Source organism: Lycium barbarum, chromosome 11 (assembly GCF_019175385.1).
Source record: "Lycium barbarum isolate Lr01 chromosome 11, ASM1917538v2, whole genome shotgun sequence".
NCBI lineage: Eukaryota > Viridiplantae > Streptophyta > Magnoliopsida > Solanales > Solanaceae > Lycium > Lycium barbarum.
The window spans coordinates 88,161,048-88,184,572 of NC_083347.1; the positions used below are offsets into that span (position 1 = coordinate 88,161,048).

The 23,525-nt window shown below is 37.7% G+C and overlaps 1 protein-coding gene across 1 annotated transcript; it reads right to left on the minus strand.

The window, feature by feature from the left end:
* Nucleotides 1-7,384: 7,384 nt before the first annotated feature.
* Nucleotides 7,385-9,193, minus strand: LOC132619968 (uncharacterized). The gene is made up of 3 exons (XM_060334724.1): nucleotides 8,845-9,193; nucleotides 8,460-8,533; nucleotides 7,385-7,504 (listed from the first exon to the last, which is right to left on the minus strand). The coding sequence occupies exons 1-3, from the start codon at nucleotides 9,191-9,193 to the stop codon at nucleotides 7,385-7,387; spliced, it is 543 nt and encodes a 180-aa protein (XP_060190707.1).
* Between the last annotated feature and the right edge of the window lie 14,332 nt (nucleotides 9,194-23,525).

Sequence of the window (23,525 nt, forward strand, 5' to 3'; positions counted from 1 at the left end):
TGCAGGTGATCATGAATTCAATAGTTATCAATCACTTCCAAGGAAAGCAAGACAGATTCTGAATACGGAAAAATCATAGATGCCATACATCAGAATCAGGCAAGCCAAAGATCATCACATTCTAGGAGATTAATACATGAAATAAGGATTCTGTAGGATTTCAAAACTGCAGGAATCAGGCCTAGAACAGATTTAGCAGATTGAATAGAAGGAATTTTGGACAGGTTACAATAGTAGTATTAGTGTGATTACATGCTCATTCTGTTGTCACATATCCAAACGATCTTTTATACAATCATTCTTGAAGGAAAAGGTCAACATTACATAGGTCTGGATCAAACACAGAAACAACTGAACATAAGGAATTTTCTTAAAGAATTTTATTCCATCCTTGAAGCCTAAATTTTAATTCAATGGACTGTCGATCCATAGCACCTGGTGAGAGCTTGAGGTGTCAACATGGTATCAAGTCAAGGCCAAAAGATTTGCAATAGACAAGCTTTTAGATTTCTTTTAATTTGGCTTCATGTATTTTATTTCTCTTATTTTCTGCATTTTTAGCTTTTTGTATAGAACTTTGATTTGTTAAAAAGCACTATCAGGCAATCTGCTTTGTAGTTTTGATAAAAAAAAAAGAACAATCATTAGTAGTCTCTCTTGAGTCTTCAAATGTTCAATTTGAGCCTCCAACTCTATTTTTTTTTTTTGCCATTTTTTGCCTATCAATTGTTGGTCCTCTTGTTACGCCTCGGAAAATTCCCCGTGAACGTACAATGAATATACTAACAAAGAGTGTGAGTATAGAACGATTTACTAAGAAGGGAATGACTACTTATGAGTTTTGAAAATGCGAAAGTTCCAGATTTACACTTCGGCCCAGTTGGTCGTAAAATAGAATACGGCCCGTAAAGTGGTTTACGGACCGTAAACTGCTATCGTCCTCCAAACTTCCAAAACCTCAACTTTCTGCCAAATGTCTAAATGGTTAAATACGACTCAGAATACGGACCGTAAATCAAAATACGGCCTGTAAACTGTGACCGTAAACCACCATCAACCTCCAGCAAACCTTTCTGGTCTGTTATGCTTAAATACGGTCGTGAAGGACGGAACGTAAACCAGAATACGACCCGTAAACTGGGTTTACGGCCACTGTGCACCCCGACTACTGTTCATAAAAATCAGGTTTTGTGATTAATATAAGGGACCCTTTTCATTCATTTTCATTTCATTTCTTATCTACACAACTCAAGAGAACTCTAGAACATTCCAAACATTTCATCCATGAGAATCTAAGAGAAATTAGTGATCAACTACATGAAATCCATGGAACCAAGAGTGTGAAGCTCATCAAAGCTCATCTACACTAAGAAATTGCAAAGGAAGTGAAGTAGGGTTTTTGGCATAAAAGAGTATTGTTGCTCAAGGCTTGTTCCAACACTACCCAAGGTAAGTTTTATAACTTTTTCATGATGATTGAAGTAATCATACATTGAAACACTTGGATTATGGAAGAGTGTAGTGAATGGGTCATAAAATGTATATAGTGCCATAGTTGGATGATAGTTGGATTGAATCATGAATGTTGGTGTGTTGAGAGTATAAATATGCTATAAATGACGTTTAGACAATGAAATAAGTATTATGTATGACAAGATGTGATGATCAGCCAAAACCAACAAATATGGAGAGATTGGAGGAAAATGGTGAAATGTGGTAGATGTAGATAAATGACGATTGTTGATACGATATTGTGAGTGTTGTTATGAATGTTAGGTAGTTGAAATGAAAGGTGGGAAAGGTAGTAGAAACAAAGGAAATGCTGCCCAATTTTCCCTATAAATAGTAGTGCGTTCTTCTCATCGATTGACTAACGATGGTGCGAATTTTCTCTTGAAGGTAGAGTCATGACATCAAAGGAAATCCAGCAAACGATAGCATAGTTAAACGACAAAGGTATGTGAGGCTTATCTCTTCTTTCAAAAAGGCATGAATCCTTCAAGTTTTCTCTAATCCTTCTACAAGACGAAGCCTATGAGTCCTCCAATATATCAAATTACATATGAATATGATGGTGATTGTTATAGCCCGCATATTGTACGTTTGGAAATTTCAAAGTCGACGTGGAGAATAAAGGGTAAGATTATTTCTTAAGAAATCATTTTCATGTACGGGTTGTTATGAGTATTATTTATGACTATTATTAGTATGAAAATTATGTAGAAAGCTAAGGGCAAAAATGGTAATATTGAGAAAAGTCGAGGGACAAAACGGTAATTTCACGAAAATGTCATGAAAGTTCTTGAAAGGGGGCCATTTGGCCGTGTGTCACATGTGTGTGGCACAAGTCCACATTTTTATTTAATGGGGGGCTAAAGTTGCAAAGAAGAAAAATTTAGTCTTCTTAATTTCAAGAAAACTCTAGAAAATTGAGGAAAGTTGGAGAAAGAAAATTAGGGCATGTGACACCATGTGCCCCTTGTATATATATATATAACCAAGTCTTGAAAATAAAGACAAAACCACCACGTTATAACTCTAGAAATTTCAAGAGAAAGAGAGGAAGTGAGAGAAGCAACCATTCGGCCATAGGGGCTGGCCGAATTGGTCCTTGGGGATGAAATAGAGAAAATTTCTTTCTCCTTGTCTCTCTACTAATTATAAGGTTCTCTTCGACGTGGAGTAGTTGCTAGAGCAAGAAAAACATCTGTTTGCGTAATTGGGGAGCTAGCCGTGGGAGAAGTTGCTTGGAAGAGGTAAGACTCAATCTTGATTTTTATATGATATGTGTGGCTTGTGGATGATTGTGGAATGTGGAAGTGAATGAAGTTTTTGAAAATATGGTGTTATGTGTGTTGGCCGAATGCATGGGTGTGTGTAGAAAGATGAAATGATTTTTTTACTTAGTAGTTGGATTATTGTTGTGTGCAAAGTAGAGAAATGGATGAAGTATATGGAAGTATGTGTGTTTGATGTGTGGCCGTGAAATATATATATATATAGTGTATGGCCGTGTGTATTGTGTATTATGTTGAAATGATGAATGAATTTTATTTAATGTTATGGTTGTTATAGTATGTGGAGAGGAATAAAAGTCATGAAGATATGGAGATTGTAAGTGGTCGTGTATGGTATGTGTGATGTTGTGAGGAAAGATTGAATTAATGTAGCATGTTGTTGTTGTTGTAATGTGTAGAGATGGATGACATTGTATGGAAATATGTAAGAAGTTGTTGTGGTCGAGAATGGCATTGTTTGGTAAGTTATGGTAAATGGATGTAATTTGATATTATGGTTGTCGTCGTTATGGATTATGCGATATAGAATGAATGGTGTGGTTGAAGTTAAAGGTCTCGGATGAAATAGTATGTCGAATAAGTTGATTGGAACATTATGTGAATTGAATTGAATTAAATTAAATTGAATTGGATTGAATCGACTATTGAATTGTTGCTGGAATAATTGCTAGTATTGTTGTTGGTTTGGCCGGGTCAAATTCCCGGATTGTTGTAATCGATTTGGGGTCGAGCCGTATTCTCAGGGTAGGTACATTTACAGGGGAAATGCTGCCGAAATTTCGGCAGACAAAGTGTTACCTTAAAGAATCAACTTCTAAAGGCTCTAATCAAGTTTTGGTAAACATGACCAATTTGTAGATTTTGGCGGATTTGGAGCGCGAATCTGGAGTAGCATAAGGAGCGGAAAAAGGTATGTAAGGCTTCACCCCTCCTTCTATGGCATGTCTTAGACGTAATATGTTGGATAAGAACCTCGGGGACTCTTCTACCCTCCAGAATCCGCACTTAAAGTTTCCCCTTTTTCCTTCAGTAGGATTGAATTGAAAATGTTACCAAATGTTTGAAAACTCCCTAACAGCTAGAAATTGCACCAATGAGACCCGACTACCATAAAACCCTCACAAGTAACTCCATGACATGTAATATATGTAAATTTGGTACGCCGCCTCATTTGATCCGAGGTGGGCCCACGGTTTCCCTGATTTACCTTTTTACTCCGCTTGACTTACTTTGATGCTGAAACCAAAGGAAACCTTCGACCCTTATTCCATTACCAAATGACAAGTACTGTACCTATCCCAACGAGACTACTTCCATGATAATAATGATAACGATGATGTCAGAAAGGAGGATATGTCTAAGATAAGTACGACAAGAATGATCCCACGACTAAGAGTCTTGAGATAAGAATCCAATGTGAATATGGAAGTGTTATACTAGTTTCTAAAAGACTTCAAAGCATATGGATTAATGGTTATAATGCCTATGATCTTGTTCTATGTCTCCTCTTAAAGCTATTTTTCGTTGGTAGTCTCGCCTCAATTATCGTTCCTTCAAGGTGAGACAAAGTGACCATGATTATTCCATAACGTAATCGGAGGTCACCGACCTTACGTCACTCCGATGGACACATGACTTTCTTTGGGCTCTCATGCATGCCAATTGTATGACATATGTATATGAATGTGAATATGTATATGTATATGTATATAGGGAAAGGGGAAGGGCCACTGTTATATCACCACCTGATTCAGCTGGATTTCGTCCCGGACGCGGGATGCCCGGTCGCGGGATTATGGGAGAGCCGGATACGGTGTCTGTATTTGTGATATTTATATATAATATGTTGGGACACTGTTGGGGAGGGGGATGGGAGAGCCGATGTACTCGGCGTCTGTGAATGTAAATGAATGACACCGTTTTCTGAAATGTTCTGTTTTCTGTATATGTAAATAAGAGACACCGTTTTCCTGAAAAAGAGACTAAGCATGCATGACATCTGCAGAAAGGCATTCATATGCACAGGTTACATCTGTCCCAGTATAAGCTCCTTATGTCTATTCTGTTATTGTTCATACTGTATATTCATTTATTATGGTACTATTCATGCTTTACATACTCAGTACATTACTCGTACTGACCCCTCTTCTCATAAATGTTCATAATACAATCGGGGGTACACGACCTTATGTCACCCCGACATAGTGTGGTTGCCTTAAATCCTAATGTATGCTCTTAATGCTAATATATGATATGTCAATAAGATGATGAATAATGCTAACTTGTAATACGACTATGTGATGTATAAAATACCAAGAAATGATAAAATGAATGCTATGGCATGATATGTGTAATAGTGATGTGTTATGATTGATTTTGTGATGATAAGATTCCACCGCGCCTATTTGTCCGGGCATGTCACCGCGAATGCGGGCTGCGTATGATTCCACCGGGCCTATTTGGCCGGGCATGTCACCGCTAATGCCGGCTGCTATGCTTACACCGAGCTTTGAGGGCCGGGCATGATCACCACTAGTGGGCGGCATATGAGGATTACCCGGACGCGGGTAACGATACAGATTACGACGTGATGATGTATGAGATGATGTATATGATGATGTACATGATAATGTATGAGATGATGTATATGACGATGTATGTGATGATATATGGGATATGACAACGCATGCACTATGATTATGTAAAATGCGATATATGTTGAAAGTATGTTGCCTATGATCCACATGCAGGTTATATCCTTCTCTCATGACTCATGCTCCTTATACTATGCTTGTTTATTTCATTCCTGCCTTACATACTCAGTACAATGTTCGTACTGACGTCCGTTTTCTTTGGACGCTGTGTTCATTCCCACAGGTGGATAGGGAGGAGATCTTGCTCCAGACTCTTAGAAGCTGTTAGCTGACTGAAAGCACTCCCTTGTTCCGGAGGTGCTTATGATGAATCTTTGTGTACAGTTGTATGTGTAATCCAATAGAGGCTCGTAGATACTCAATGTGGGTTATGTGGTTTCACGACGTAGATATTGTGTAAATTTATTGATATATGTTATTGTACAAAAGCATTATGTTTTGTAATGAAAAGCAGTATCTTTTGTAAAATGAGTATGAAATCGATAAATGATTGTGAATGAGTATAAGAAGTAATAGTACGAGCGGTGCTCGGTGGTTAGCCACGGGTACCCGTCGCGGCCCCTAGCTGGGTCGTGACACCTCTGCCACTTCTGATAGGGTGGTTATGATTCGAAGATGATGTTGGCAGGACAGCTGCTCTAGCATTTCTTCACAAACTAACATGTTATGCGTGCACATGTTGAGCTGATAGCAGTTGTCCTGGCAAAAAATATTAGATGCATCTATACCAGAATGTAGGACGCCTTATTGCTCAAGCGATAACAACTATAGTTTATACATGATTTATGAATTCTAAATGAGTACAAAATATTCCATAGCATAAAGAGTGTTGAAGTACTATGCGACAAGTTATTACAATTGAAGGGGGGGGGGGGGGGGGGGAAGGAATTTTTATTATGCATATTTGACTTGTGAATGAAAATTGTTTTCTCTAAAGCTAGAAATGGTAGAGAAAAGTACCGATTATGCACTATAATTTTCTAAAATGTGAAGAGAATTTATAGGGTGCTCATGGTATTATTTCCCCCTTCATTTATATGTGTTCCACTTTTACAATGGTAAGTTCAAAATAACATTGCAATGAGTGACAACTTTGCCAATACATTTTAAAACTAGTGCTTTCTATCTCCTAATTCACTGTTTATTTTTAACTAATCTGCTGCAATGGACTTCAGAAAAAAATTATGTTTTCTTCCTAAGTCGATCAATCGCCCTCATTAAATAACTACAGAACGCGTCGCTTGGCCATCTAAAATTAACACGACTAGTTTACGAAGTTAATGTACAAATAAACAACAACAAGAACATGCCTGCTTTATTCCGATAAGTGGGGTCTAGAGAGGGTCGATATACGTAGACCTTAGCCCTATATTTTTGGGGTAGAGAGGTTGTTTCCGATAGACCCCCCAACTCAAAAGAAGTAATAAACAAAGTGTTGAAAGAAAAAATAATGATAAGAAAAGGCAAGATAAACAAAGCAAAAGAAGCTACATTACTAGCAAGAAATAAAGAATACGATATTACGAGAATATTATATAATAGTACTAAATTAGGATGAGATGAGTATAGGAGATTAACCCCTGCCTATCTCACATAAGAATATGACAACACTCGGATACCTGCTTCCGTTCTACCCTAATCCACGACCTCCAGAACATCCTATCAAGGGTCATGACTTCAATAAGCTAAAGATGGGAAGTCCAATCTAATCACATCCATCAGTTCTTCTTCGGCCTACCTCTACCTCTCCTAAAACCTATTATACCCAACCTCTGACAGCTCCTAACTGGTGCATACGCACCCCTTCTCTTCACATGCCTAAACCGTCTCACCCTCGCTTCCCTCAAATCGAAGCTCAAGAGCCTTTTAATGGCTACTCATGGATTTTTCAATTCCTTCCACACGTTTTCAAACTTCCAAGATACTAGACAATCACGTGTTTTTAGCTTTAGCTTTTGTTTTACAGCCAATAACAAATCCAAGGCCAACGATTTCAAAATCTTCAAACCCAAGGTCACGAAGCTGCTTCACTGGAGTTTTTTTGTTTACTATCTTCACATTCCAGGTCTCCCAAATAGTAGCAGCACAAGATTTTTTTTTCAGTGTCAATTCATACTTACAAATAAAAAACCAATTCTAGATTCTCAACCAAAAGCGATGGTGAAACTTGACCAAGAACAACTGTTTTTTTTTTTAAGTTTTAGAAAATAATAAAATCAAGGATTAAAAATTGTAGGAACAATTCTTTAGCCTTGCTCTGATACCAATTGATGTAATATAAAATACGTGCATGACAATAAATTAAAGATAGCAAGATAAAGTAAAGATAGATCTAAGAAAGAAAGGTCAAAACACAAAATTGAAGAAATCTAAAGACCCACAATTAACAAATGAGAACCTCTAAATTAATCATACAAGTGCATGTACAAATCCAAGGGGTAAGAGAATTGAACTCATACATGAATGTCCTCACAATGAGATATTCAGGAGAGACTCAATAAAGAGACAAAAGGATAAATCAACCAACTCATAAAGAGTATCAATTTTCCTCCACATAATCTCTTTCCAATAAATCCTAACTTAAGTTATTTATACCTAGAACTAATTAGATCTACATGACCTTGTTTCTCATCAGTAATATACTAGCAATATCACGAATGTATGAAATAGATAATTCCTTTTCATGATTTATACGAGATGTGGGGTAATCAATGCACAATAAATCACTATTTATAAGTATTAATCAAACATGGCTATCATAAGCCCACATAATCAACAACCATACCAAAACCTGTAGATTTAACAATATAACCAATTCCCTTAGGCTCAATATACATCCCTTTCACAAAATTATTTTAATTTTCATTAATTACCCATAAAAATACATTGGTACCCGCACAAGTACTTGTCACCTCACGAGTACGGGACCCCTAATTCTCTATTACGCCCCTTAATTAGATTAGCCAACATAAACACTTCATAAAGGGTCAAGTAAATCTCAACTTACCTTAGATTTCAAGTCCGAAAGCTCATGAATGGACTTGCCCTTCCTCAACGTCTTCATATGATCCCAAACTTGATCTGAGTTAGAATTAAGCCTTTAGGAGTTCACTTTCAATCTCTAAGAGACGATTCCATAGAATCTTTTCTTATGATCTTTCGAGTTAGCACGTAGTGGGAATAGTCCCTCATCTACACGGGAAGAGAGCGTCAAGAAAATAGGGCTTGTGCAAGCAAGCCATACTATACTTCAAGCGGAATAGTGCTGCCTCACTTTCTTTAGGTAGGCTGAGAAGCTGATTCCCATCATAGATTATTTCCTTCTAATTGAAACATGCCTAAGATGTTTTAACCAAAACAAAAATTGAGCCCCCTGTTCCTCAAACAATTACATCGATAGTCAAGATATTCGCAGCCACGCATAAAGAATATCCTATGAATGCCCTTTTTTCTAGCCTGGAGTTTTTTGGGATGCCTCAAGATAGAACAAAAAGCCTCTTGGTGATCTTGTCTTGGATTTTGCATGTATTGACTAACAAATCCAAGAGCAAGGGTTAGATTTAGTCGGGTTATAGTCAGATAGATAAGATTTCTAACAAAACTTTTAGACCTCTCTGGATTTTCAAAGAGCAAGAGATCATCCTTACTGGATTTCAAAGTCGGATCCATAGGAGTATCCACATAACTCCCAACAATCCAGTTTGTAAAATACTTCGTTTGATAAAGTGATATTTCCGCCATTGATCGTGCTACTTCAATACCTAACAAGTATCAAAGCTTTAGTAGATCCTTGGTAAAAAATGTTTACTAAAATACTATTTCAGGTCAACAATTCATGTCCTCTCACGACCTGTAATTACAAAATCATCAACATAGACATCAAGGATTAGAGATCCACTTTGGATATGACAAAAAATACTAAATGATCAACCTCAGTTTGCTTCAACCCATATGTAGAAAGAACTCCATGCCCTCTGGATTATGTTCTAGACTTACCAATCTTGGCTAGCTTGTTTTCCTTGCGCTAAGCCCTTCTCTTAACTACAACCTTAGTGAATAGTGAAAATCATTATTCCTCCAATCTTTGTGTTATAATTTGACCCCCACTCCTGGCGTGCTAAGCCATAGTATGATCTTTAAGAAAATCCTTCCTAGTGTGACAAGCCTCACCTCAACGGTCTCGAGCCATGGTCTGGGTGAATGAACTAGTCTTATCCCCCTAACATAAGAGTTCTAGTTATGAACAACTGAAAATGGGTCCTCTAGATTCCTTATAACCATCCTTTTTGCCCATTCCCCCTTATGCGTACTTCATGGCCTATAGGCCTACAGATGCTTGAGACCCCAAAATAGCCTTTCTTTCACGTTCCCCCTCTTTCCTTATATTAGGTTAGCATTTATGCTGCTTCACATAACTATATTCAATTAATTGAGTAGAGAGAGCAATTGGATTAGTCTTGGCTCTTGTTCTAAAGGCTCTCTTATCACAGGTCACTATTCCATCCTTTTTCGAAAGGATAGATTCTTTTCTCATCGATTCATCTAGATTTCAAGTTGAAATATTGAACATAATCCTGTTTCTGGTAAAGGCCTTGGAGAATGACTTGCCACACTTTCTAGCTTGACTGTTATGGGATAGGATGTGCTCAGCCGCCTCCGGCTCTTTCAGTACGTCAGACAACTTACTTAAGTCAGTAGACATCATATTGATCTTTATTGCTCCCGGAAACGGTGATGTCTCAATTCCCATTGGTCGGTCTGCTATCCGGGACAAACATTTATCTAAGTAATCTTGAATCAGATTCCTAAAATTTACACAATTATTTGTAGAGTGAGTCCATTTCTCGTGCCATTTACATTACAAATTTTCTTTTTCCTTCTTGTTTTTTCCGTATCTTATGTCTAGGTAGATAGGTCAAAATTTGGTGATAACCTAATGGATGCCTCAAAATTTAACCTAATGGCTGCATCAAAATTTCTTATGCCAGCTAGTCGGCCGCGATCTTACCTTCTCTCTTCACTATGAGTATGCTTCAAAAACATGTTTGCCAATACCTTTGTACAAGATTCCTACAACCCTGGATCAGTTGTTCTTAAGGGTGATTAGGGGAAATCAAATGAATCACAGCCTACAAACAATATTCCAAATCTGTTTCAAGAATGACCTGCTTGTAACCCAAATCCTATGGCAACATAAGGCCATGGTAGATGGCCATGAATTCAGCCACATTCTTGATTGTACAATCCAACTTCTCAAATAATGCAGACACCCATCTGCCTTCATTTTAAAAAAACAATGTAAGGGAAAAACGTCTAATAAAAATATTCGTATATTCTCACTAATCAACGGGTTTTTCCCAAGCCAAAACCTACTCCTAAGAAGTTGTTAGATCGAAGTAGTACATTATACATCTGCCTACTAGCAGCAGAGGGGGTCTAATTCCCTTTATACGTGATGGGGCAAAAAGACAGATTCAATGAGATATGCCTGCATGTCGAGGGTGCGCTCCCACTCTCAGCTAAGGAAAGAGATAGAGAATTCATGTACTTCACGACTTTTTGCGGATCTATCATATCGTTACTTATCTCTGATTATGATTTCCCGTGTGCCGTACTACACCGCTAAGGTAAACAAACAAGAACTGAGCTAGCCTACTCCTCTTTCCTTTTCTGAATCAACTTGCCCTTTTGCTTACCATTTCTTAAAACTTGCGAGCCATTGTCCATTGCTCTTTTTCCTGGGCAAGATTTGACGCTTTCTTCCAAAGATAGTGGGTAATGAATTAAGATTAGTTTCTACGAAAGAGGCTTGGAATGAGCTTCCACTTTATCTAAAAAATTAAAATCTTTCTTTCCTTCTTATTAATCAGGTGAAGCCCCCCTTCTCGTTGCCACAGATGGATCTGCTACATCTTGTTCCTACAACTACCCAGTGGAGTGCATTTCAATCACAAGCCTTGATCTGTAAGGTAAAAGTAGGCCTTAGCTGGCTGACCTGATTTACCCCTTCTCGTGGATACCCGGCCCTTTATTAGATTTGGTGAACTCGTATCGCGGTGAATTAAACTCTGTTCCATGCCCCATTTCTTGTCAATCACATGATAAATTTATTAGGTCAATGGAGACCTCTTTCGGCAAATAATTATACCATAAAGCCCCAACTAGGTACTACCACTGATAGGAGTCTTTTTGCTAGTAGAATGACCCCACAAAAAGAAAGAATAGTGGGATGCTCACGCTCTTATTGGATGTGACAGTCAGTGATAGTGGATAAAATAACGAAGGGAAGAATTTAATTTAATCACATAATTGAATCGGGTCTCATCCCATTGATTCTTCGTTGCATACTTCAATGAGAAAGGAAAAGAGCTTTGTTGCTTGCTTTTTTGGGTGCGGTTGCAACATCTCGCTTTTCTTTTGAAAATGTGTACGCAACTTCCATGTACAATAGCTCTCTCTCTCTCTCTCTCTCTCTAAAAGAATAATTGGGAACCATTCTCTCGGCCCTTCTGTATCTGACCCTGACACATACTCTAGCCTGACTTTGTCGTCCAAGTTGTATACCTCTAACAGTCTAATTGGTTTTTAAAAGCGATCTATTAACTGATTAACTATGAACTACGTAGGACTTGATTCATCTTTTGCTGAAAAGAGAAGGTACGTAGGTAGATCTCCTAAAAATGATTGAAGTTTCGCCTGCGTTTGAAAGTTAGCTCCTGCTTCGGAGCTTCATTCCCACGGCTCACATATTAGAAAAGGCAAACTAAAAAGAGGAACTCAGTCAATAGACAAAGAAAAAACGGGATATATTACACAAAAATAATGTAATGTTTGTCTTTCTAAAGATGGTTTTTCCTTGATGTAGTTCATATTCATATTCAAGAAAAATTCTTCTTTTTCTTCTTATTGTGGAAATGCAGGGAAGGCAAAGGTCCATAGGAGGACAACTATCGGTATTAGCTAACTGGTGATGAAGATCATATAGTTTGAGAGCTGAATCGAGTTTTAAAACGTGTTTATGGTGAAATGGAATGTGCCCTATCTTGCGAAGGAGAGGAACTTGTCATGCAGGGAATTTAGGTCAAAACTATGCTCTTTCAACTGTTTAATACAGTAGTAGTTTCAAATCAAGGCAAGCCAATGGAAACCCCTCCTTAGGGACAGTCGCATAGACTGAGACGTGAATGTAAAGAGCGTGTTTGGGAAGTGGGCCTGACCCCTTTGGTTTATAATAAGGATAAATCTCGGAGATCATCAAGGCAACCATATTAACGGGATCTCTAGTAGTAGGCCCAAGCCTTGGAAGACAAGTGAGTCCTAATAACGTAGGTGAAAATGTCGAGGTCTTGTCAAAGCCTCTTCAATCTTTGAATCATTCCATATCTCTGTGGTCAATAGAAGCAACAAAAGATCAAACCCCACTCTACTCAGCTCAATCTAAAGAGATAAAAGCCACTTGACTAGAAGGAGAGAAGTTCCAGTTCTTAAGATTTGGAAATCCTAGTGCGTTATTGCACCTACTAGAAGGAATAATTGAACCGCCATTTGTCTGGGTTAAACCTTTACTTTGAGTTAGACTTAGGCTTTAACATGGCTTCCTACTAAATATCAACTACCGATAGATCTTAGACTTATGCAAGGCTTGAATAGATACGAAAGATGGTTAAAGGAAAATTGAATATTTCTATTCAAAGAAAGCCCTTTCTTTTGAGTATATTTAGTGAGCCTATAGATGGAGACCCTACGGAGCTCGTAAACTCCCGATTTAGACATGAAAATAGGCCATTCTGGACCTTTTCTTCATAGAACGAGAAGACCGATGCCACTATTGCCTCTTGGATTTGCTTTCATATAATCTATTTGACTGGAAGAAAGCTTATACGAATGACTTTGCAAGAGTAGTTTCATTTCTAGAAGTGAGGGAGAAGGTTGTTCGACTGAAGCCCTACCTCTATGTTTGAAATGAGTTTGGAAATGTTCCTTTAAGAAAAATATCTTTACAGAAAAAGAGCTCAGAGGTTAGTTAGCTTTTGTCCTATTTCATTTTTCTTCTCGATGAGAAGCTTCCTCAATAGAACTGGCAACCACCATGGTCTTTCCTAATCCAATATTTTTATATTAATGGCACTTGGAGCAAGAAAAACTTTCTAAAGCAAATCCCCAACCTAATTCCTAAGGTCACTTACTTGTTGCATAAAACAAAAATGCATAAGTGCATACATAGTTAGAATCTCCAATAGGGCATTCATTAATATGAAAAGGCTTACTTTCTAGCTGGGACATCTTCCACCTCGTCATCTTTCTTTAGTTCAGGAAGTAGATCGAAAGGGAAAAGAGAGCCACCCAGTCATCATTGATAAAAATACCACTCTTTCAATTGGCTTCTACCCATCTTGTTCCCCACAAGGACCGGGGTTGGTCTTTCTAATTAATCAAAAAATGACCTGACGTCAAGATCTTGAATGTAAGAGTGAGTTTACCTTTGTGGAAAAGATCATCTTTGTTGCAAACAGATAGTATCCAACCTGCGGTCTGCTATGATATACGCAAATCTTTTCACCTCCCTCTGCGATAGATCCGGAAGACGTTCCTTTAGCAGTCGACATCTCAACAGAGTCCTCCGTCAAGTTGGAAAACAACCATTGAGACCTATGAGCTCCTAAACCAAAGATATAAATAGATAGACTTAGACAAGGGCTTCTTCAACCACTCTCCCTGCAGTCGAGTTAACCTATGGACTCAAGATCAAAAAGAGCCAGCCATACAAAGAAGACAAGGGAAGACCTTGCTCAACCAAATGAATGTGGCAGCAGGGATATTTAGAAATACAGTTGTCTTCGCATTGAAGGTATGGTGTAGTTATTTTACATAGAGTTCACGTGGATATATTCACTGATCATATGACTTTCCAATACATCTTAAAGCAAAAAGAGCTGAATCTGAGTTAGAGAAATAGCTTGAGTAAATAAAAGATTATTATGTAGAAATTCTGTACCATCCAGGCAAGGCTAAGGTTGTAACTGACACCCTTATCCGCGGTCCATGAGTAGATCGGTGTATTGCGACTCAGGAAGCGAATTATGCAGCACAAGATGAAATCTATTTATCTTAAGGGAGATGGGGTCCTTAGATATTAAAGTCGTTTGTGTGTCCCAGATATGGAAAAGGTTTCGGAAAGAAATAAAGGCAGAAATCCATCATTTATGATATTCTGTCTTCAAGGCTCGACAAAGATGTAACGCAATTTCACAGAATTTTATTAGTGGAACGACATGAAGAAAAGTAATCCCAGAAGAGTTTGGGCACTCAGATAAATCTCAATACAACATTCCATCCTCAAATAAATTATTGCCCCGAGGGCATGATTTAAACGCTCGAGGAAATGTTACAAGCATGTATGCTGGACTGCAAGGCTAGTAGGGATGATCATATATAACACTCCGTAAATTTGGGTTAGGTGAGAACGTGTCTAATGAGTATTGATGTGACATTTTAGTTATATGAATCCTTTCGAGATGAATTTGGGTAGAAGATAGTCGTTTTGAAGTTAGACCAAATAGTGAAGTTTGTAAGAGTTCTTAAATTCGTTTAGGTCTGCGGTCGTCTTGACTTCCCGTTTCGGGTAGTTACACTAAGAATATGAGAAAACATAAAACATGAAGGTTTTAGATCTTTGCAATACCATTCCAACCGTATATGGTGGAGTTCAAACGGAGATCTATTCTTTGAGTTATGCCCATTTTTACTGAACGTTGCAGGTTGTCGGGACACCCGCGCCAATAACATGTCTCTGAATCTCATAGACAGGCACAATGGGTGTGGAATCCGTGGCCATCGCGTGACCCCATCACGTGCGATGGGTGTACAAACGAAGGTTATAGCGCGACCCTGATTTTTCTATTTTCGAATTTTATAAGCTTATAATTTCGTTATAACTTTTCCCCACTTCGTGTTGGCCAAACTTTTGAGACAAAAAAGCCTTAAGGATTCCCCCAAAGCATGTAAGGTAAGTTCTTGATCAATTTCCATCATTAGTACATCCATCTAACATCAAATTAACACTAGTTCATCCTTTAAAGCCATCGATTCTGGAAAACTGAAGAAAGAGAAATTGAAAGATACTTTGGGAAACTTCTTAAAGGTATGTTTGTTGATCCTTACTTAGATTATTCAGAGTATTTGGACTAGTGTAGGGTATTAGAAATAATACGAATCCATGGTTGATTCATGGGGGATTCAAGAACACGTTTCGGGCACAAACAAGCCCTAGTTTTTCGATAAGGGTAAGAAATCCAAGAATTTGGTTAAAATTTTGAACATTATCACTATTAATCGTTGTAGAAAAAAAAATTAACTTGGAGGAACACGTTTGAGCGAGAATTGAGGTATGTCTATTTTTGAAATTGTCTTTGAAGTACGTTTTTGTTTTGGAATTCCCTTTTAAAGCATGTAGACGTCTTTCGAAATCTTCTTTTGAAGCATGTCTACTTTTAGTGAAAGTATACTCAAGTATGAACATGGTTGAAAACCCTTTTTTTGATGGATGCTTCTTTTGAACCTATTTTAAAAATTAAAGATGGTATTGAACAAGGCCATGCGTGTGTAGAGTTAAGCCCGGATCGAATCTTATATGAAATATATTATTGTGATCAACGTGTTTTATCCCATTATGGGATGATTGAACTTATTTTCTAACGATTGAAGCTTTAAACTTGTTTTTGCCTTCGAATGGGTTTTCTTGAACTTGAAAGTTAACAAGTGATTTGAATAAGTTTCTAAATATGTTATGACTTGACATACCTCTATTGTGAGAAGATGACTTAAGAAGTGAATTCGGCTATAAGCCATGATTGATGATTTGATAATATGCCGTGACTTGTATTTGTTTGTGTTTGGGCATGTATGGGCAAGTTGTCCTAATCCAGAGGACGATTAGCCTTTATGGATCCTAACCTATCACTTTGAGAATTGCAGTGTCAGTGCAGAGGATGATTGCCTCTATGGCGTGTAGCCCGGTGTATCTATTGTTGTGTCAGTCCAAAGAATGATTGACCTCCAAGGCATGTAGCCCGATGTATCTATTGTTATGCTAGTCCAGAGGATGATTAGCCTCCGTGGGATAATATCCCCTGTGTATCAAATGATTATTCGCCTCTGAGTCAGCATGTGTTGATATTTTGGGTTGCCTGTGAGTGGTTGTGGTGATCTATAGTTCAAAGTGAAAGATGTAATGAGATAACCGGTATAATAAGTTGAAATTGATATATTCCTGTGTCTTGGCTTTTACTGGTGATTTTACTAAGTTTGCTGGCTTACTCTATCTCTGGATTTTGAACTTTATTTCATTAATATTGTTTTATTGATTTTACTATATTATTTTGATTTTATTAACTATTGTCCCTTAGACACTCACTGAGTACCCAGTACTCAGGCATACAATTGTTGTTTTTTATGGTATGTTAGGTAAGGATAAAGAGCAGTTTCGTGATACGCGTACAGATAGAAGAGCTTGCTGCTTTCCAAACTTATTGGTGAGCCCACATGCTTGTTCGTGGGACACCCCTTTATCTTAGTTTGTTGCTTTTAGTTTCCGGGTTGTATCCCGAAGTTATTCCCTTCATTTATTTATCTTAGAAACTCCATAGATACTTGTCAAAATTGTGGTTAGATTGTTGAAGTCTCTTAGGACTTGTTGGGGCGTTTTCCATATTTTACGACATCTTATTTTTATTAAACTTCCGCACAATTTTTTTTTGAGGTTTCAGTATGCTTTCAGTTAGCCATAAATGACTGTTTTAAATAAATATTAAAAGTGTATTGAAAGAGAATAGATGTTTATTGATTTTATAAGGTGATTCCGGTGTTGTTCATAGCATTGGATGCCTATTGCTTCCATGGTGGGTTTGAGACTTGACATCATTACACCCTCATTGAGTTCACATATATAACAACTATTATTCCAGCAGTAAAATGGCATCGCATGTAGCATTGTATGAGTGGTAGTGTAGGTCCCCGATCGGGAGGTTCAAGGTTGGTGAGACTAAGTCATTTGAGCCCGACTTGGTTCATCAATCCTTGGAGGAAGTTAAGTTAACACAAATGCGGTTTGCAATAGCTCAAAGTTATCAGAAATATTATTTAGATGTGTGACGTAGAGATTTAGAGTTTGTCGTAGACGATTGGGTATTTCTGAAGGTTTCGCTATTGAAGGGTCATATACGTGTAACACTCCGTAAATTCGGGTTAGGTGTGAATGTGTATAATGGGTGTAAATGTTATATTTTAACAATATGAATCCTTTCGGGAAGCATTTGGGTGAAAGATAGTCGTTATAGAGTCAAACCAAATAGTGAAGTTCGTAAGAGTTCTTAAACTTGTCTATGTTTTTGTCGACCTGTCTTGTAGGCCAATTTAGTGAAAATCCGTTAAGAATTTGGGAATACTTCATCTAATAGAAGTTGTAGATATTTGAAATACCTTTCAAAAGATATAAAGTGGAGCTTAAATGAACTTGTGTGTAAAAGGTTATGGCCAGTTTACTAACTTGAATTTCGCAGGATCATCCTGCGAATCACAGGATGAACACCAAAAATCATGCCCCTCCGTCACGTCGTGTGCAGGACTACATATCACGGGTCAAACGTGTGATTCACGGGATGTATCACGCGCCTTGCTCGACTATAAAAACCCCCAGAACGTGAAATTTTCTTAAACCTTCATTCTACTTCATCTTTGGCCGACCTTTTGAGAAGAAATAACCCTAGGGCTTCCCCAAAAAATATAATGTAAGTTCGTGATCAATTCCTATCATTTGTACATCAGTCTAACGTCAATTCACTACTCTTAAACACTAGTTCATCTTCTCAAACCGTAGATTCTTGAAAGCTAAAGAAAGAGAAGAAGAAAGGAACGTCGGAGACTTTTAGATTCCTTCACAAAGGTATTACCCTTGATTTTTTTGATGTTATTGAAAGGGTTTAACTATTGTAGGTTTTCCTATAGGATTAGAATCCATGAATGATTCATGAAGTGTTCAAGAACACATTCTAGACATGACAACCCTAGTTTTTCTATAAAGGGGCATATGAGTAGAATTAGATTAACGCTCTAATCTTTATCATCTAAAATCATTGTTGTGTGATTATTGAATCTTGGGAAGTGCGTTTGAACCGGATTTGAGATATGTCTAGATTTCTAAAAACCTTTCTTGAAGTATGTCTACTTTTCAAAACCCTTCAACTATGTTATCTTGTTTGAAATGTGTGGATGATTGTTTGTGACTTGAAATCTCCCTCTAGAATATGAACATGATTATAACTCTTGTTTGGTGGAAGTTATTTCGGAATTAAAGATGATTTCTTTGAGACAAGGACATGCTTGTCTAGGGTCAAGCCCGTATCGAACCTTATACGAACTATACTACTTTGTAAAACTCATTTTTCCCATTATTGGATGATTGAACTCATTTTTCTAATGTTTGGACCTTAAACTTATTTTGTTGTTGAATGGGTTTCTTGAACTTGAAATTAAATAAGAGATTTGAATAAGATTCTATATCGGTTATGACTCGAAATGCCTCTATTTTAGGATGATGACTTGAGAAGTGAGATTCGGCTCTAAGCCATGATTGATGATTCGGTAATATGCCATGATTTATATTTTGTTTGTGTTTGGGCCTGTATGGGCAAGCTGTGCTAGTCCAGAGAATGATTAGTCGTTATGGATCCTAACGTATCGATACAAGTGCTGTTGTGTCAGTCCAGAGGATGATTGACCTCTGTTGCTTCCTATCCCAGAGTATCTATTATTATGCTAGTCCAAAGGACGATTAGCCTCCGTTAGAGTATCTGTCGTTGTGTTAGTCCAGATGACGATTAGCCTCCGTTGGAGTATCTATTGTTGTGCTAGTCCAGAGGACGATTAGCCTCTGTGGTTTCCTAACCCGGAGTATCGATTAATTAATTTGCCTGTGAGTGGCTTGTTTCGTACTTTGATTAGCCTGTGAGTGGCTTGTTTCGTATCTTGTTGCCTGTGAGTGGCTTGTGGTGATATTGAATTCGAAAGTGAAATACTTGGCCTAGTAAATGGTAAGGAGTTAAGCTAATGTGTCCTTCGTTGTTGGATTCTCTGATGACTTTTTAATGGTGCTGACTTACTTTATCCCTGGGTTTGAACTGTGATTTTCATTGATATTATTTTATTGATTTTATTCATCATATCTTGTTTTGTTAACTATTACCCCTTAGACACTCACTGAGTACTTCGTACTCAGGCATACCATTGTTATTTTTGATGGTATGCAGGTAACGGAGAAGAGCAGGTTCTCGTTACTCAAAATGCTTATGAAGGACTTGTGGTTGCTGCTGACTTGGTGAGCCCACATGTTCATTCGTGGGACACCCCTTATCATATTTATTTACTATTCTGGTTTTTTTTCGGGCTGCGTCCCGATGTGTCAGACAAATTACTCTTTTATCTTAGAAGCTCCATAGTACATATTCTTGTGGGTAGTTGTTGAGTTTTGCTTAACTCTGGGACGTTCGTCACGTTTTGATTAAGTTTTATAATATTAAAGACTTCCGCTGATTTAATTCATATATCATGATTTGATTGTATTTATTTTATAAACTGTTGGAGGTGAATATTGAACCTGGCAGGTTCAAGTGTAGTTATTGCATCTTTTAGGTTCTTCCGATGTTGTTCATGATGTCGGATACCGGTCGCGTCTAGGGTGGGTTTTGGGGCGTGACAATACAGTTGGGGAAGAATGGCAAGCTTAGACCAAGGTATAGTGGACCTTGTAAAATCAATCGTAGAATCGGAGATGTAGCTTATGAGTTACAGTTGCCGCTAGAGTTAATGATGGCTCATCTTGTCATTTATGTGTCCATGTTGCATAAGTGTATAGGAGATTCTTCTTGTATCACATCTGTTGAAGCTGTTATGATTACAAGAATCTATCATACGAAGAGGTTGCAATTGCTATCCTTGATCTTCAGGTCTAGAAGTTGAGGAACAAAGAAATAGCCTCCGTGAATGTGCTATGGAGGAATCAGAATGTGAAGAGGTTACTTGGAAAATAGAGAATGAAATGAAGCCCAAATATCCGCACTTGTTCCAAACAGGAAGTAAGGTTCATAGTTGAGATATTATGGAATCGCCTAAGTTAGAGGCATGAGAGTTGAGGTAAGTTATGATCTATAATATATATATTTGGTATTAGATTGCTCGTGTGAGACTGAAGTTGTGAGTATTTAGTTTTGTATATGATATGCACTATGTTTCCCTGTGAGGCATGTTGTTGTATCTTCTGGTTGGTCTACAGGTTTGGGATCGTCCTAGTTACAGAGGGAACCCTACTGAAATATTTTAAAATCTTCAGAGTTAGTTACATTGAGTATTGCTTTTCATTCAAAAGCGAATATTCCTTTGGGGGGGGGGGGGTATAGTAACACCCTATGTCTTTTAGATAGAGTATGTTATAGTAAATCCATGTAAGCTTGGAGGATTAAGATCATTTCAAGATTATAAGTGATTAATTCAATGTTACGAAAGTTTTGTAAGGGTACGAATAGAAGAAAACAAGTTTTGTCGAACTTAGGCACATTGAAGATGCTTTACGAACCGTAAAAATGATTAATTACTATAGATGTGCAAACCCCCACCGTAACTCAAGATCAAAAACTTGGAAATTCTGGTTGGAAATACGGTCCAAGCTACAGACCGTCTTTATGTTTTACGGACCATAGGTCCAACTGTATTTTGGGGCATAGAAAATTTATATATCTTCCCAAGTCAGTTCTAATTCATTTAATTTCATTATTCTCTTCCAAGTAGAGTTAGGGAGCTCTCCGAACTGGTCTAAGGTATCCTTCATAAATCAAGGTAAGTTATTCAAGGTTTTAGACGCAGATTCTCTCTGTTAACACCGTGAAGCTAACCTACCTTTTTTCTTCCACTTAGATTGTGAATCAAAGCCTTCTTCAAGGTGAAGTAAGGTGAAAAAGGATAAGTTATTGACAACGAAGGTAAGAATTATTCCTTTTTTCATGTGTATGAGCTAGTGTGAGCTTTAGATATGTTGTTTAGTAAGGACTCATTGGATAGTGACCGAAATTCGTGAGCTCATTTTTTTGAAGTGATATAAGATGTATTTTGGGCTGTTCTTCATGGGATAAGGGTTCTGGAAATGTTTTGAGGTTGTATATATGTTGTATGTTGTTGTGAAGTTTGGAAGAAAGAAGGTCGGGGAGAAACATTGTATAGTTGATTACATAAGCGGGCTTGTTGCTCGTCGTTTCGTTGTTATGTCCCTTATGTTAATACTAGCGTTATTGTTGTTCTTGTAGATTAGCTTGTGTCGGACGGTTGGTTTCATCGTAGTGATTGAAGAGTTGATATCCGAGGTATGTAATGACTATCCTTTCAACTCTTTCGGCGTGATCCTAACTATATGTCTTCTTTTACAAATGTTCTGAAGAATGAACAATTGTAAATACTCCACTTGTAGTACTTGATAGTTCCATATGTTTGTCATTCGATACTATTCTGTTGTGTCAATCCTTATATCATACTTGTAGTCTCGTTTTTCCATTTTGGAAGTTAATGTTTTTCATTGGGAAGTATATGCCATACGTAACATCTATAACATCTTTCAGAAGGTCAGTAATCATATGTAATTCCGAATCTGTCATAACATAATAGAATGATAAAATCAAGCACTACTACTATGTTACAGTATTTTTATACGCCGCTGGTAGCCTATAGCATCAGACGGGCATGTTATTATTATTATACAACGTTGATAGCCTTGTAGCTCATCAGACGGGCATATTACTGCTATTATACATCGTTGATAGCCTATAGCATCAGACGGGCATGTTATTATTATTATACAACATTGATAGACTTGTAGCTCACCCGACGGGCATGTTACTACTATTATACACCGTTGATAGCCTATAGCATCACATGGGCATGTTATTATTACTATACAGTGTTGATGTCCTTGTAGCTCATCATACGGGTATGTTATTACTATTATACACCGCTGATAGCCTATAACATCAGTCGAGCATGCTATTATATACATGAGACCCTTGTGGCTTGGCAGGTTGTCTATTATGCGCCCTATATGGCTTACTCGATCTATTATAAATGAAGGAAGTAACCTAATGTAAAGTATTTTCAAGTATAATAAGATATGGTGTAGCATATTAAGAGAGATAAGGTATGGTATTCAAATCGGAAAGTTAGAGATTCAAGCTTATTATCCACTAATCCATAGGATTCCATGTTTAGAGTAGCAAGATACATCAATTAAACTCATATTCATAGCTTAGGATTCAAATATCAAACTTAAGTAAAAGCTCATCTTCCCCAACTAGCCTCACTAGGTTCCACCATAGATTCTAGCTTTAGGAAGGTTAATAAACATGAACAAGGTTAAAGAAACTTGCCCTCAAATCACCCTTGAGCCACTTAGAGATTAATTTTTGGGAATGGGAAAAGAATGGTTCGAAATGGGACATTTAATGATTCTGGTTCAGCGATGTCCCCTCCAGCGAAAGAGATTCCGCGGTCTCGCCTCGGCAGAGAACCATCTAATGAGGTGGACCTCATTAAAATAATAGGGATCCGCGCCTGCAGACCAAGCCCTACTGAGGCGCAACAGTCTCGTCGGGACGAGACACCAGAAACTAGCAAAGTTCTAACCAACAAAGTTTTGGTTTTCACTAAGTTTCACCCCAAATCCTAACATCCACCCGAGACCTCCTGATACAAGATATGCACAAATACATAAAAACACGCTAAAAACTCACTCGTGGCCTCAGAATTTCCAACAGAGGTTTATTTGAACATGTCAACCCCCAAACGGCCAAAACGAACTTTCCAACCATTGGTACAAAATGCTCCTGCATGCGGCAAGAATTGAAATGAATACCCCACCAAATCATAATTGACCCTCCAAAACTCACGGAAGCGACAGATTTCCGAACAAGGTCCGTTTATCCAAAAGTCAACTATTGGTCAAAGGTTTTTTACTTTAAGGCTTTAATTCTCATAAATCACA

What these genes read in the sequence shown, in the direction of transcription:
- LOC132619968 (XM_060334724.1), bottom strand. Translation starts at nt 9,193, where the DNA reads ATGGCGGAAATATCACTTTATCAAACGAAGTATTTTACAAACTGGATT. An exon ending in CGAATATCTTGACTATCGAT is followed by an intron (nt 8,534 to 8,844) that starts GTAATTGTTTGA and finishes ATTCTAACTCAG; the next exon opens with ATCAAGTTTGGGATCATATG. An exon ending in TTTCGGACTTGAAATCTAAG is followed by an intron (nt 7,505 to 8,459) that starts GTAAGTTGAGAT and finishes TGGAATGTGAAG; the next exon opens with ATAGTAAACAAAAAAACTCC.